General features: G+C 33.9%; 1 protein-coding gene across 2 annotated transcripts in view; it reads left to right on the top strand.

Moving 5' to 3' along the window:
- Window positions 1–16,520, top strand: part of LOC143255923 (stress-activated protein kinase JNK-like) — a 41,301-nt gene that overhangs the window by 2,656 nt on the left and 22,125 nt on the right. Inside the window, exons 2-5 of one of the 2 annotated variants that reach the window (XM_076512357.1) lie at window positions 3,184–3,313; window positions 10,396–10,660; window positions 11,331–11,460; window positions 15,354–15,412. In XM_076512357.1, coding sequence (XP_076368472.1) covers window positions 10,494–10,660; window positions 11,331–11,460; window positions 15,354–15,412 — 356 coding nt within the window. In that variant the 5' untranslated portion in view covers window positions 3,184–3,313; window positions 10,396–10,493. The remainder of the gene's footprint in view (window positions 1–3,183; window positions 3,314–10,395; window positions 10,661–11,330; window positions 11,461–15,353; window positions 15,413–16,520) is intronic. The other variant, XM_076512356.1, reaches the window with a different exon arrangement.

Raw genomic sequence — 16,520 nt, 5'->3', positions numbered from 1 at the left:
TGTTTTAATTCACTTATTGTATTAACTGAATAAGCATAGATGCATTATATTGTTAACCAATTTGTGAACAAGGTGATAAGAAACTGAAGCTTCCAGTTTTTATTTAGAGAAGCTTACCTAAACAGAATATTATTGTATATAAGGTGTTGATATTAACTTATCACATCAAAATAAAGATTGAAAGTTGTATCTAAATGGAAGGTTTTAACTGAGATCAAACATTATTGTTACTTAAATGGTAATCTTGTCTAGAAACAACTGATAGTGAGGATTACATTATAAAAGTCAAATTTACAAAATTGGCAGATAATTTTGGCTACTGATTATGGAATTTTAAGCTACAAGTAACAAAAAGTATTTTCTCTTAGTTTTCATAATGAAGAAAGAACACTATATTAAGACACATGAATATGTTTTCTGCAACCAAAACAATCTGTAGGAAACACTGTGTGTTAGTAACAGGCATGATAGTTTATCAGTTTTCTGCTTTCCGTAGTTTGGACTGTGTTAATCCAAATTCTTATATTTTTCATGGATGTGCTCTATGAAACTTACCTTGCATACCATATTTCAAGGCAATCCATTTAAAAATACGTGATGTATGAAATCACTAATTTTGGTTTAGTTTTTACTCCTTTTTTTCTTGTTGAAAGTACAGAAATTTCATTTGATAGCAAAACTTAATTTCTAGATTTTCTTCAAATTTGGAACATTGATAGATCTGTACAACCTACAATTAATGTCAAATTTGGAACATTGATAGATCTGTACAACCTACAATTAATGTCAAATTTGGAACATTGATAGATCTGTACAACCTACAATTAATGTCAAATTTGGAACATTGATAGATCTGTACAACCTACAATTAATGTCAAATTTGGAACATTGATAGATCTGTACAACCTACAATTAATGTCAAATTTGGAACATTGATAGATCTGTACAACCTACAATTAATGTCAAATTTGGAACATTGATAGATCTGTACAACCTACAATTAATGTCAAATTTGGAACATTGATAGATCTGTACAACCTACAATTAATGTCAAATTTGGTCTCAGTGTGAGACACTTGAAAAGTTATTCAACAAGATTTGTTTTCATTTTATTGATAAGCATTTTTGACAGATTACTTATTAAGTGTTATTGATAGTAAGGCTTAGAACAAGATCTACTTTTATCTTCATGCTTAACAGTATTGTTTTCCAACATACTATCCATGAAAAGGAATATGTTTCTCTCAAATACTTAAAAAAATTATCTTTCATAAAACATTTTCCATATCTGATCAGTGTTTCCAAATAACTCAGCTGCCCAATTTACAACAGGTAATTCTTATCCAATCCCTTCAGATTTTGCTTTTGAAATTTGTAACCAAAATATCATTATTCCTTGTCTAATAAAAATGAGTGAATTTCTCATTTTGAATGAGAAATAAAAGATAGTTATTTATTAAGAAAGAACTGTCCACCTATTTTACTTATTTCTCCAAAGAAAAGGTTACTTCAAATCCTGTACAAAAACACCTTTTAACATGCTTAGAATTTACTCTTGGAAACACCTGATACAATTATTGTTGAAAATACGGCACCTTTTAGAAAAGAGAGGTTTGCCTCACAAGCTCTTAGTTTCTGTGTTTTATTAATGATACTATCACTATTGATGAGAAAAGTGTCATATATTCTCCATCCAAGTGCAAAGTTAGTGATTACATTGCAGAAATATGCAACTAATGATTGATATTTGGTATTGATTTTTAGAAAGCTGAACTTTGCTGGCCTGATAAAAAGAAAATTATCTTGTTAAATGAGAACAAGATACTAACAGTGGTTTGGGAACTTAATTGGATGCTACAATACAGGAAATTCCAATTTCTTTGACATACGATACTGAACAGAAGTTCCAAAATCATGTCAGTTAGTAGAAATATTTGTATGCAAAAGATGAGTACATTGTATTTAACCCTATGTCCTTTAGCCCAAGCCTGTATTGAAATTTAAAGGGTTGCTATAAATTCTACAATTTGTGTTTAGTTAATGTTTTTTCACAAAATTTGGTAAGCTTTAAGTAACCATTACAATTATAATGTATACAAAAAATCAGAATTTTTATAAAATATTTCTACTGAAGCTTTGTCTCAGAATTTAGTCTGATTCAAGCTCAGAGATATTCTTATGTTAAGAATAAAGACATTTCATTCATCTCAGTTTCGTATTTCATTTACATAGTGACTATAACTTACTGATATGAATATCATGAGTATTTTGTCAGAAACTATATTTTATCTGTTATTTTCTCTACCCTAGCATTATACGGGCTTGATCCATCTGACTGATCTTCTAACCACCACAGAAATATGAAATAAATCTAAATTACTCTTTGCTTTCTTTCTATGATAAATGTAGATTGTAACAAAAAATCTGATGAAACTTTGTAGAATGGATGGCAACTGCCTGTTCTGGAGACACAAGTGTAGAGGATGATGTATCAAGTTTTCCGCCTTTTGTCTTCAAGTCAGCACCTACACACACACTGACGAAAGACTTTCAAAACATCATCCACAACAGGCAGCTGCCATCCATTCTACAAAGTTTCATCATGAATACTCTGCATAAACAATCTATCAAAGAAAATTAGTTGGTTTTTTTTAATCCTTAACATCCTCCACCCCAAACTTGTACAGTTTATTTTTGTTTTCATGTAATTTTATTTTTCTCTGAATAGTGTATAATTATTATAAATAGTAGTAAATCACCCAGTGTGAATGGAGAGTTCAGTGAGACTTTCATTCTTTGTTCTTTCTGAAGAATAAAAAATGTTTTTCTTTCCTTTAATGTTTACATTATAACTACTTTGGTTAAAAAATATACCATCGAAAAAAAGTTTCTTGAAGAAAAATAAATTCAGCTCTTTGAGATTGAGGCACCTTTCAGAAGTCAGGCTTCATTAACCCTAAATATTTCTTAGAGGTGATTGTCCAACAAAGTAACTTGTCTTTCATGTATGCATTTAAAAAAAGAATTAATCAAAACAACTGTAATTTATTTAGCTTTCTAACTGACCTGTAGAAAGTACTAAAAAATTTCTTTACTCACTAGAGCACCAAATTTGGTGGTCACTCAATAAAGCATGCTTTCTACCAAACTTTAATTAAGACAACATAATCATGTATTTTACAGAATGGTCCTTGATATTGGCTATAAATGTGTATCATTTACAAGTATGAGTAAGTTCTTTGAAAAGCAAGAAGATTTAGAAGAAGCTATTTTAATGGGTGTAACAAATTTGTTAATATCTCAAGAAATAAAGGTGAGAAGTTCATATTTAAAGTTTTTATCTTTTAATATCTGTAGTTAGAGTATCTAATTGGTAGACATTCTGAAACTCACATGAGAGAAGAAATAAAATCTAAAATGGAGAATTCATAGCAAAACAGCATTACATGACATAAAAGCAAATATTAATAAGTTTTAAATTAAGAAACCAGAAGTTATAATAAAATCTGAATTACAAACTACATTTTGCAACTAAACTCTGTAAAAGTTGTGTCATGAGCAGTGATGTCGAGAAAACCCACTTGCAGAGAAGTATATGTGCAAAAACGGCTCGTTTGGGTTGAGAAAATATTTTATGTAGAAGAGCGAGCAACGTTTTGGCCTTCTTTGGTCATCGTCAGGTTCATAAAATGAGCCGTTTTTGCATATATGTGTCATGAGCACTTTGGCCTCCATCTGTGCACATAGGGTTGAAACAATTTTGAAGGCACACCACATCATTACACTCTTCATTGTAACATCAAGCCATGCTGTATCTGATGGCCATGTATCTTGACAGTAGACTTACAATGTAGTTTTGTCATAAGGTTGCATTGTCCAAGCCATACTACTATGTTTTGCTCCCCTTAAGGTGGATTTCCATACATGGTGAGGGTACCTCTCATAGGAGGTAAGCTGACATTACAGAACCTCATACACCCACGTGTTTGTTGTGAGTGGCAACCTGTGATGGGTAGGAAAGGATTCTGGTGGTTGAGGGTCCAACCCTAACACATCACTTTGGATTTGAATTCCTGTAGACAGGTGGCCTTGGGATAGTGCCCACCCTTCCCCAGGGTCACTCAGCTGGGTCATTTGGGCTAGGGTCAACGAAAGTAGCAGTGTTGGACGTTCTCAACTGGTGTTGTAGACATTGTGTCTGATACTGGTGTTTTGGGTATAGTGCTCATGAAACTCTGGTGTTGCTGCAGTGTTCTTGTTTGATATTGCAGTATATCCCCTCATAGGGCTCCATGATAGTTGGGGACTGAAATGTTTTTATTTTATTGTAGATACTCCCATTCATGAACAGAAAAACAAGATTATCAGAAAACAGCCATATATGTCTGACTGTTATACAATCACCATCAAAGTTGGAATCAACACCTTGATTTTTCATTCTAAATTCATTGAGAAATCTTTAGGGCAGCTGTCTCCCTTTTTCTATTCAAAAGGGATTAAGAGGGGCTTGCTGGCTCCCCAAGTCAGTAAGGAAGCTGCACTCAGGAGATATCTTGGTGGAAACATCTTCACCACAATACACCAAACTCTTCCTGACTTTGAAGAGTGTTGGAAATATATCCATCAAGGTTACTCCCCATGCTACTCCGAATTCCTCAAGAGGAGTTACTGTTGAGAGGAAATTCAAGAATATTTTTTCAAATTGGAGATCCTCACTGGTTTTTCAAGCCAGGGCATTTCTGTGGTGCACTGAACCTCCACCTGCAAAGACAGAATTATAATGCCTACCAATCTATCAAAGAATGCCTACTAATTTTCTAATATTGACATTTACATCACCACATCCTCCTGCCACAGTCAAGGCAGGTTATCTGAAATGTAAGGTACAGCTATACATTCTCAACCCTCTCATATATTTCCAATGTTAGCAATTCAGTCATTTAAAGATATAATCTCATGGTTCTTTAACATGTGCTCATTGAGGTGGCAAAGACCATGATGCCTATGAGTGTAAACTGGAATGATACTGTGTTAACTGTAGTGGTTCACACACTCCTCTTTCTCTTGTTCTTGCCCTAAGTGGGTGGAGGAGAAAGAGGTGCAATGCTTGAAGACAGTAAACAGTATCTCCTACCCATGGGCTCAGAAGTTATTGTCCCCCATTTCTTCTTGGGAATATGCTGGTGCACTCCATTCCACTCCCACAATGAGAATGAAGACAGATCTCTCCATACCTTCAGCAGCCATTTGCAAAACACCTGAAGAGTCTTTTTTTGCCCTCCATGGTTAAAAGAGTTCACAAGTCAACATCTACTTCTGTCTCTGTTCTCACCACTCCTTTCCAGTGGCTGCCTGGGTTGACTTTCTTTAGCTTTGGGTTTGGGCATTCCCTCAGATCCATCTTTTTTTCCAGCCTTGAGATGCAAAACAATTATTCATTCCTGTTCTCAGTCACTGGAATCTTCATCCACAGATGACAGAGACATACTTACTTGACCCGGGGCAGGATTTGTGAAGGTTGACAGACCTCTGTCCAATGAAGAAAAAAAAAATGGTCTAAAAGAGAAGGGCTCTTTGCCTCACTCTTCTCCACATAAATAAAAATTGCTACAATGATACAGTGGAACTGTCTGGGTTTTTGCCCAAATATAGATGGCATTAAGGATTTGATTGATTCTTATTTTCCTGATATTGATGGGAAGTATCGCTCTGTAGAGTATATGCTTTTGGATCACAACCTTTCTCTCTTTATTACTGGTACTTATATTTATTTTCATGCATCTAGTCAGTCTTTTACTGCTGTTGATCACTCTATCTGCTCCTCTTTACTATTCTCTTACTTTTATTGGAGGGTTGACAGTAATCCACAGGATAGTGATCATTTTTCTATCATTTTGAGAGAGACTGTCCATGGTCGATGCCACACAACCTGCATGAATCGATGGAAGTTGGACCAGGCCAACTTGCCCCTCTTTCACTGCTCTCACAGAAATTAATCCTGCCATCGTCTGTATGCCATTGATAAATGACTGTATGGCAGCAGTGACTGATTGTATTGTTCAGGCAGTTGCTCACTGTATCCCTAAAACCTCGATATGTTTTACACAGTATCTTCATCCATGGTGGAATCCTGCCTGTAATGTAGCATGGAAAGCTCAAAAATGGGCCTGGGATTTCTTTCATGGATATCCCACACTTTTAAACTACATTGCTTTTCAGTGGGTTCATGCACATGCTCAGCAGGTCAGATGTCAAAGCCAGAAGGAATCTTGGATTAAATACACATTTAGCATCTCTTCTATCACCAGTTCAAAATCACATGGGACATAATTCAGAAGGTCAGTGGACAGTATATTTCTGCCCTCCTTTTGATTTTCCTCTCTGATGGCCAAGAAGTTGCTGTTGTCCAGAGCATCACCAATACTATCAGTGAAAGCTTTTCTTGTACATCTAGCACTTTTGCTTTATACCCCACCTTCTTAGCCATCAAGACTTGGGCAGAGCAGTTGCCTCTTTCCTTTCAGGCTGATCATCTCTCTGACCATAATTGCCCCTTTACACTGGTGGAACTCAAGCTTGCTTTTCATCAGTCTGGCAGTACATCAGTCGAACCTGATGATATTAACTATAAGATGCTGCGTCATGTCTCTCCTGCCTCTCTTGCTACTATTCTGGTTGTTTTTAACTGGATCTAACAGGAGAATGCTTTTCCTAAGGTTATTGTTGTACCTTTTTTGCAAGCCCAGGAAGGATCCCAAGATTCCTTCAAACTACTGTCCAATTGCTTTGATGAGCTGTTTCTATAACATCTTAGAGAGGATGGTTAATCCTTGTCTTGGTTGGTTCCTTAAATCAAACAACTTCCTCTCATCTACCCAGTGTGGGTTTTAGCGACAGCTCTCCACTGTGAACCACCTGATTTGACTTAAAACATCAATCAGGAAAACCTTTCTTGAGTGACAACATCTTGTTTCTGTTGGGGTTTTTTAACCTTGAGAAAGCTTATGATACTATATGGAGTTGTAGAATTTTGCAAGACCTCCTCTCATATGAGTTGCATAGCTATTTACCCATTTTTAACAAAAATCTTGTAATGGACTGGAGATTCCAAGTTTGTGTGTATTTGACACTTTACAGTTCTTTCCTACAGGAACTTGGAGTCCCTCATGACTGCGTATTGGGTACCACACTTTTCATTGTAAAGATTAATGCTGTTACTGGAAACTTTTCCCCACCCTCCCTACAGTTGCAAATGAACTCTTATGTTGATTACTTCCTCGTCTCATGTCAGTTGTCAACATAAGGTTTATTGAGTGGCAGCTACAGACTGCCATCAATCATTTGCTAAAGTGGACAACAGCAAACAGTTTAACCTTTTCTCTCTAAAACCATTTTCATACATTTTTCCACCAACAGGGTATTCACAGAGATGCCAACCATTGCGATTTGAGCGTAATCATTAAGATTTTCGTGTATACATTACGACTGTACGCTCATACAGACAAATATTACAACTTGTTGCAACTCCTAAATTATTATATATTATATAGGCCTATACAATAAAGTGATAAATTGTTCCCCCAGGGCTTAAGAGGTGTGAAAAAAAAATTTCTAGTGAGATAAAAATAAATTTTGATAATAAATAAAAGACATAGCCCAAATGGCTACTTGTGATAATCATGTTTGTGCTTGAAATAATAAAAAATATTTGTATCTCCAACGTCTACCAATAGTTTAAGTGCGGTGCTTCTCCATACTGGGTACGTGGGAGAATCCATAGTTATGTCATCAGTGCTTATCAGCCAATCAGCACTCGCGTAGATGGGTATTTCTCATTTTCTAAGCATAGAAACACCAATGTGATTGTTCACAAGATGGAAAAAAAGAGGTCTCGTTCACCAGATTCTCTTGTTTCTGGTGAATCTAATAGGACTAAAACTGTGAAAGGGCTCTATCCACAATCATTATGCTCAGTCATTAGAAATAGTTGGCATCTCTGTATTCACCCTTATCCCCATCCCCCAGAGGACAGCGATAAATCTTCAGATTTACTACTTTAAAATCAGGGGTTTAATTCTCTAGGTGGACACAGCGGATAGCTCATTGTGGCTTTGCTATAAGAAAAGCACACACTCACATTCATCCCGAGCTCTGTCTTCATGAAGTTGTGCTTGGGTGTTATATTTGACCATAAGCTGACTCATTTCACACATCAAGCAGCTGTGCATCAAATGTATAGGGACACTAAACATCCTCCATGTCCTCTCTTCCATCTCTTGGAGAGTGGATTGATGTTCTATGCCCAAGATCTATTGTGCCCTCATTCAATCAAAACTGGACTATGGGTCTCTGGTTTATGGCTTTACCAGGACCTTAGCCTTGAAGGTGTTGGACCCCATTTACCATCTGGGGTTTTGGCTCTGCACAGGGGCTTTTCACACTTCTTCATTCTAGAGGTTTTACACTGAGTCTCATGAACCTCCTCTACACCACCATTGTTTGCAGTTATCTTTATTGTATGCTTCAAACCTTTGATCTTTGCCACAGCATCCTACTTGTGGTTATGTTTTCCTTCCCAAGTGAAACGTGCCTTTTTCAGAATAGATGGTTCAGCACTGTTCCTTTTGGCTTTTGTATCCAGGTGCAGTTGGCTGAATTGGATCTGTCCTTGGATGACATTGCTGTCTCCACTGATCAGCCCATCTCACCATGGCTTATTACCATCTACAAGTGTGACCTTTCTTTGAGTCATGTGAAGAAGGCAGATACTACAAATTGGAAGTACTGTCATCTATGTGCTGAACGTCTTTTGAACCATCCTTCCATTCCCATTTATACAGATGGTTTAAAATCAGGTAACTCTGTGGGCTCTGCCATGGTTTATTATGTTTGGTGGTTGCACACAGGATCCCCTGTACAGTTTTTGTGTTCATTGTCAAATTGTATGCCATTTCTCTCACCCTGGTTCACATGGAATCTATGTAGTACATGAACTGTACAATTTATACTGATTCACTAGCTGTCTTCTGGCCCTGGAATTGCTTCACATTAGTTCTCACCCTATTCTTATCAATATTGAAAATTGACTGGCCCATTTTTCTTCATCATCTACTTCTATCAAGTTTTTCTGGATACCAGGTCATGTCAGCATTTACGAGAACAAGCTTGCTGACACTGCAGCTAAGTCTGTCTACTCTGGTGCTATCACTGCTATGCCTATTCCATGCATGGACTATGACCTTGTATTCAAGGCTTGGCTCCTCGTCAGTTGGCAGTTGACTTGGAGTGAGTGACGTGATGAGATTCTCCAGATAAAACCCTCTATTGGACTTTGATCATCTTGTTTCCGTAAGGATTGGGAGGAGAAAGTTGTCTTAATTAGGTGTGCATTGGTCACAGTTTTATAACTTATCATTTTCATTTATCTGGGAATGATGCACCAGTATGTGGTCTGTGTGACACTCAAGTCATGATAACCTACATTTAACTGTCATGCCATCATTATGACCATGAGTGATTGCACCATTTTAGACATGTTTTTACTATGGGTTTACCCCTGATGTTGGACAATGTCATCGGTGATGGTGATACTGACCATCTTACAAATGTTTTTTTTTAAGGATCATCGGTCTTTTTAATTCTATTTAACTTTTTATCCAGTGTTGGGCCACTATTTTTGTTTTAACATAATTTCCATTTACACTTTATAATACTTTCACTGTTTTTTTTTTGTTTTTTTACCTGTTGTTTGATGCAGATAGCCCAGTTGCTTTGTGCCATAAAATGCCAAACAATAACTTTCTTGCTGTTCTCCTTGATCTTTCTGTTGTGTGAGGATGAGACTTACTATTTGCAAAAACATGTGCATAAGCTTTACTTTTCCATGAATTAAAAAACTTTATAGCTGAATAATTATAATACTTAGCTCCTACTAGTCACACATTCTGTCTCAGTGTGTTATGTAGCTGAAGTTTCATATGATTTTATATACAGAGGACAATGTGTTTAGATTTAGTCTGATAACACACTGGCTTAATATCTTTTTGTGTTAGGTTGTTATGACTTCAGAAATTTCAAAACTTAACAAACACATTAGGACAGTCAAAAACTTTGCAGTAATGACATCTGTTGGTTAAATCTATAACGCAAAGAGTGCTTCTTGCATGTTTATATATTATAACAAACCAACATGTTTTAAAAACTAAAGAAAAATAGGACACACATTCTTGCACAACAGTACAGCAGAATGTGAACATTGGATTACAAACCTAATAATAAATGCATATTATATTGTCAACACTGTTAAATATAAGAGTAATTCTGTTTTTGTAAGCTGTTAAATATTTGCTGGTATGATTATGTGTCTGTTAAATATGTAATGTTTTTCTTTTGTAGGTTTATCTAGAGATGCTCTTTAAGGAAGTATAGGATTTAACATCTCTAATATTCAGTATTAACAGAACTGTTTCCGCAAAGCGGATCTGAAACCCCTAATGCGATTGTGTTCTGGAGAGTCTAGTATATCCAACCAATCCAGCGACATGACCAGTAAAGATTCTAGTATGTTCTACACTGTTGAAGTAGGTGATGCCCAGTTTACAATCCTTAAGCGTTACCAGAATCTTCGGCCTATTGGTTCAGGTGCTCAAGGAATTGTCTGGTAAGTAAAAATTTAAAGTTCTTATATTTGGGCTTTCTCACTTGAAAATTATTTGTGATAATGTTAATTAGCAGTGGCTTAACTAGGAAAACTTAAGGGTTGGTGTCATCCTGTACAGTTAAAATCTTTAAGGAAAAATAAGAATTGAGATTAGAGAACCTTAATATTCTAATCTTTGGCAAAATGATAAGGAGTGATATTAATTATATTTGTTGTAAAATAAATATTCTCAGTTTCCTATAAAATACTTATAAAGTTTAGTTAATGTTGTATAAATAAACATTTGCTAATTAATTATTGATTTGTTTTGTGTTGATAGTTACACTGATATGTAAATTTCAATGTGAAATTGCATGACTTGTGGTTAATAGCTACATCTTTATATTTAAGTGCAATGAGATGTCTTTTTTTAAGTTGATTCCCTAATGCAATTGAACATATAACTTTGAGAAACATTTTTTAAATTTCTATTATAATGACAAAAAAAAAGCTATTTCTCGAATGTGTTTGTAAAGAGATATAAATTGTATTTTGCCTGAACAAACTTGTCTTTACTATATGGTTTGGTCCAGAGAGACTAAATCTCTTTAAGTAGTTAGTTAGGTCACTTTAAATGTCTAAGAATAGATTAGCAATGAAATTTTATAGTAAGCTGTTATTTTTTCTGTAGTTCTGCTCTTGACAAAGTAACTGATCAACATGTAGCTATTAAGAAACTCAGCAGACCTTTCCAGAATGTAACTCATGCCAAAAGGGCTTATAGGGAATTCAAACTGATGAAACTAGTGAACCACAAGAACGTGAGTAGTTTTTCTAGTAATCAATTCTTTAGTCTACTTTCTTACATATGCCTTGTTGCTTTTCCTGTTGTTTTTGTCTGCTTTTAATTTTAAGGTAGAGTACATTCTTCAGCACAATTAACAGCCTAAGAAGTAAATTTTAAAAAGATATTCAATTGACAATCCAAAAACTTTTTCACTTTTTTCCTAAACATTTTTTCTATGATATCAGTAGTTCTGAAAATTGCCTTGTTCTATGAATAGTTTAAGATAGGGTTACCTTCAAGATACCTGTTATATGACATTGATGAAAAAGATTTTAAGGAAGTATTTTATTTTGTTAATACAGTCAGAGCAGTTGTTTTGAAATTAATAATTATGGTTATGGTATAAAGTAGCATGTCAAAACATGTATCTGTATTGTGTCAAAATCAGTAAAAAGAAAATAGTATTTGGGGATATATTCATAATTAAATTCACTGAGATGCAATAGTTTCCTTATGGTAATTTTGCATCTTTCAAAAGTCAGTCATTGTATTTTCTCACACAGAAGCTTTGAAATTTCTGTAAGGCTAAAACAAGCAGCAGAATAGATTTTCAACATAGTATCTCTGTTCTTTCTTTTGCTATTTGTTGTTTCTAACAAAGCAATTGCTATTGCAACAAGGTTATGCAAGGAGAGTGATATCAGTATTAGATCATGTGTATTCAAAAAAATTAGGGTAACATTTTTGGGACATTGTATTTCAGGATCACATTTAAACAGAGTAAAGAAACAAATGTCCATTGAAATTGCATGTGGTTGAATGAGATTTCTTTAATTATATTTTCTTGAGCCATCTTTTTTATGAAAGTAGGTGTTGGTTTCAAGATGTGTTTGATAGAACTGTGTGATTAACTCAACTAAAAACTATAAATTATTGTATGAGAGCATCAATTATATCAATCAGTGACATGTAAAATATATGATTAATCAGAATTATGATTAAATTGATTAATGTTAAGAAAATAATCAGATAATTCAAATTAGTGCTTCTAGTTATTATACTTCTATGCTATTCCAACTATCCAGATGATCAAATAATCAAAATATTGCCATTATTATTTTTAGTTAATACAAATTTGGTTAGCTTAATTGATTAGTCTCATAACTCGTGAAAATAATCAGCTAATTAAAATTAATGTTTCCAGTTATTATAAGTATCCAAGTCTCATGAGAATAATTTATTAGTTAAATATTATTGTTTAATGAGTCTTATGATTAAGTGATTACACTATGTAACAAAATTTTTACTTTTTCTTCTTCCTGGGCAGAAAGTGTTATTTCCCAATTGCTTATGCCTAAAGTAAACGGAAAAGACCTATTTTTCTCTTCAAACTTTGCTTTTTGGACCTGGGTAATGAAATTTTCAAATTTACCCATTCCAGCTAGATTCACTGCTGAGTAGCTGATAGAGAATTTTCTTGAACTTACAAGAATTTTCAAGTACCTTTTAGAACTTTCCATAGTTATATATATATATACAGGGGCTCACCACTCACCACTTCATATTAGTTCTAGCTGCCTAAGTGAACACATAGACCTATCTGATTTTATCAGAGATGGCATCCAGAAGCCTCAAAGCTGTGCTGCTCCATAATGGGAATAATTATCTGTCTCTTCCCCTAACTTTTTTCAGTGCACCTTAAAGAGGAATACAACAGCATCAAGAAGCTAGAAGCCTTGAAGTATGATGAGTATGGCTGGGAGGTTATCAGAGACTTCAAAATGGTGGCATTCCTGATGGGTCTCCAAGGAGGCTTTACCAAGTTTCCCTGTTATCTTTGCCTTTGGGATAGCAGGGACACCGCAGCGTACTACAACAGGAAACACTGACCACAATGGACCGAGTTCTTTGTGGGGAGACACAATTTCAAGAGTGAGCCACTAGTGGACCTCCAGAAGGTGTTCTTCCCACCATTTCACATAAAATTAGGTCTTATGAAACAATTTGTCGCAGCTCTTGATAAGGAATCTGCAGCCATCAAGTTTCTTCAAGACGTTTTCCTTAAGCTGTCTGAGGCAAAAGGTCAAAGCTGGTGTCTTCATTGGACCACAAATAAAGAAGATCCTGGAGTGCACAGAATTCCCCAAGAAGCTCAGTAGGAATGAAAAAAAGCTTAGGACAGCTTTGTTGCACTGGTTTGTGGCTTCTTGGGCAATCACAAGGCCAAAATTTATGTGGAACTGGTTGAGGCTCTGGTGAAGAACTATGGTAAAATGGGCTGCAGGATGTCTCTGAAAGCCCATATCCACCAAGATATAGTGGACTTTGAATGCCACTACCAAGAAGTGTATAATGAAAATATGATGGGAGACTATATTTGGGGGCTGATAAGTGAAAGGGATTTACATTACAGTGGCAAATCTCAAAAAACTACTCACTTATAAACATTTTTCTTCATTTTTGTATAACTTTAGTGTAAATACATGTAAATCTTGATTCGTATGTTGTTTCAAGCAGACCCTTACGTAAATGAAAATGTGAAAATTTGTCTGTTTTTACATAGAAAATAGGCTAATTTCTAAATTTCATTATCCAGGACACAAAAGCAAAGTTTGAAGGAAATACTGGTCATTTTCTGTACTTTTACAACATAAGCAATTACAAAATGCCACAAACTATCCAGGAACAAAGTTTGTGTTACTAGTGTTATCAAATATCACTTAATCAACCAGCTCTAATAGCTGAAAGTTTGTGAACTTTTTATTTGTGAGATGGCCCTCTGTCAAACTCTTTATTGACCTGAAGATGGCCTAAGAAGGTTGAAACATTCTTCTATATTTTAATTAAAATTTTAATACTCATACCATCCATTTTAATAAAGAATACATTACTACTCAGCTCTATAACAATGCAGAAAGATATACCCAGCTTCATTATAATACTGTTTTGGTTCACAGCATTTGTATTTCTAACCATACATTTTCTTTCACTTTGTGTATGAGAATATTGTTTTTGATTGTGTTGGAGTGTGATTTCTGAGCCCATTGTTGTCCATAATATTGCTGTGTTTTATTCTTACATAGAGAATACTGAAGGTTCTATTCTACAGAATGTTCCCTCTTATGGCTGTGCATTGTTTAATACCCTCACTGTTTGAGCATCTCTCTACATTTACTTTGACATGGGGCTGAAAAAAGCTTGTAAATGTTTTACTTGTGGTTCTTTGTCAGTTGTACATATTTGTTTATTATCTTGTTAACAGTACCAGAAAATATACTCAGTTCCACCAATATATTATTGTTATAAAAAGGGGATCCCTTCCTTAATTATAGCCTATGTTTTGTGGATCAAATGTGTTGTTGTTGTTTTATGCTTTGCTACACATTCTGCTATGTCAGCATTTCCACTTGCATGGAGAATGTTTAAGACCCATTTCTTTGAAGTATTACATATTTTGTTACTATACAAATATCCTTCCTCAGAGTGAACTTTGTTATATTCCTCCATCCATAAGTGGCAGCATTTATGATAAATGTAATTGGTGGCATAATCTGAATGTTATATAGGAATAAAAGGAAAATCAAAAATGGGTAATTTGGGGCAAACGGGTGTCATGTGATATATGACAAGATTGACAGTTTTCTTAAATATTTTCTCTTGAAATAAAAACTTATAATATTAAAATTTGAACTTTGAACTACATTTTCATGCAAAGTGTATAAATATATATTAATAATAAAATTGTTTAATTAAATTTTGAAGGTAACGTGTTAAAAAACATCATGTGCATTTTCATCTCTTCTGAACACATAAGGTTAATCTTTTGTATTTTAAGACTGATATTTTGAATAAAAGTTTGATAAAGAAGTTAATTAGGCATGAGGTATCTTCTTATAAATGTTAACTCGTATGTTATTTCCTTTACAGATTATAGGTCTTCTAAATGCATTCACTCCACAAAAATCTTTAGAAGAATTTCAAGATGTGTAAGTTAGCCAGTGTATATTTTTCGGTAAAATAACAATTTTTCTCTGTCTTTATTAACTACAAAGAAAAATAATAATTCAGTTAAAAATTTTAAAATAGCAATTCTATTCTGATATTGCATTATGTCATCCTAACTAGGAATTGGTTGTTTTTTATGCAGTTCTCTTATTGACATATTTAAAGGTGTTCAGATTTTGTCTATTTTTAGGAAGTTTTTTAAATCTTATAAAAATTATACTGATTTTCATAATATTTATGTTAAACTTATTCATTATCTTTGTTGTTGTTTTAATTTCAAGTGAACTCACTTCCATCTTTTGTTGATTTAATGTTGACAATTTAAATAAGTAAATTCAACTTTGATTAAATATTAAAAAGTTTGGAATTGTAAACTTCAATTGAAAAAAAGAAAAAGTTCCAATTATTCAAATGGTAAAAAAATTAAATAGATATGCTGTTATTAATCTTGAGTTTTGTATGCATTTTGTAAAAAAATACTTAATTTTTATTGGTACAAATAATGAAGAAGAAAAACAAAAGAATACAGATACATAATGAACCCTTGGGTGTAAGTAATAGATTATATAAAGTTAAAAGTTTGGTTAAATATGTTACAAACACTGAAAAGATGGCAAATCTGATATAATTTTTTCTTTCTGCATTTATTCTTAATCAAATATTTATACTATTAAGTAAAAGCAATTGCAGAATAGGACTAGAATTAGAGTTTAACCTTTTGGTGTTTTTAAGATTTCATTGTAGAACTAGGTATGTAGAATTAGTCAAAGCATATATTAACATTATTGATAACTTAGCAGTTTTAGAACTGAATAATGTTCCTGACTTTATTTGGCTGTCCAAAATGATGTATCTTATTGAGCTTAAAATAGTAAAAAATTTCAATTGGATAAACATTTACAATGTGATACTGTATACAGTGACATAAGATCTTGTAGCTATTCATATTTTATATTCTGTGTTTCTAAGAAAGAAATGATAATAAATTTATTATCTCGATAAACATTCCTTCAAAATACAATATAATGACAGTGAAAACAATGATATTGATATGTTTTTGTTTTAATATTTTTCATGGATAGTATATCT

The sequence above is a fragment of the Tachypleus tridentatus genome, chromosome 7 (genome assembly GCF_004210375.1).
Source record: "Tachypleus tridentatus isolate NWPU-2018 chromosome 7, ASM421037v1, whole genome shotgun sequence".
In the NCBI taxonomy this organism is placed as follows: domain Eukaryota; kingdom Metazoa; phylum Arthropoda; class Merostomata; order Xiphosura; family Limulidae; genus Tachypleus; species Tachypleus tridentatus.
This window is presented reverse-complemented; position numbering and strand designations above follow the sequence as displayed.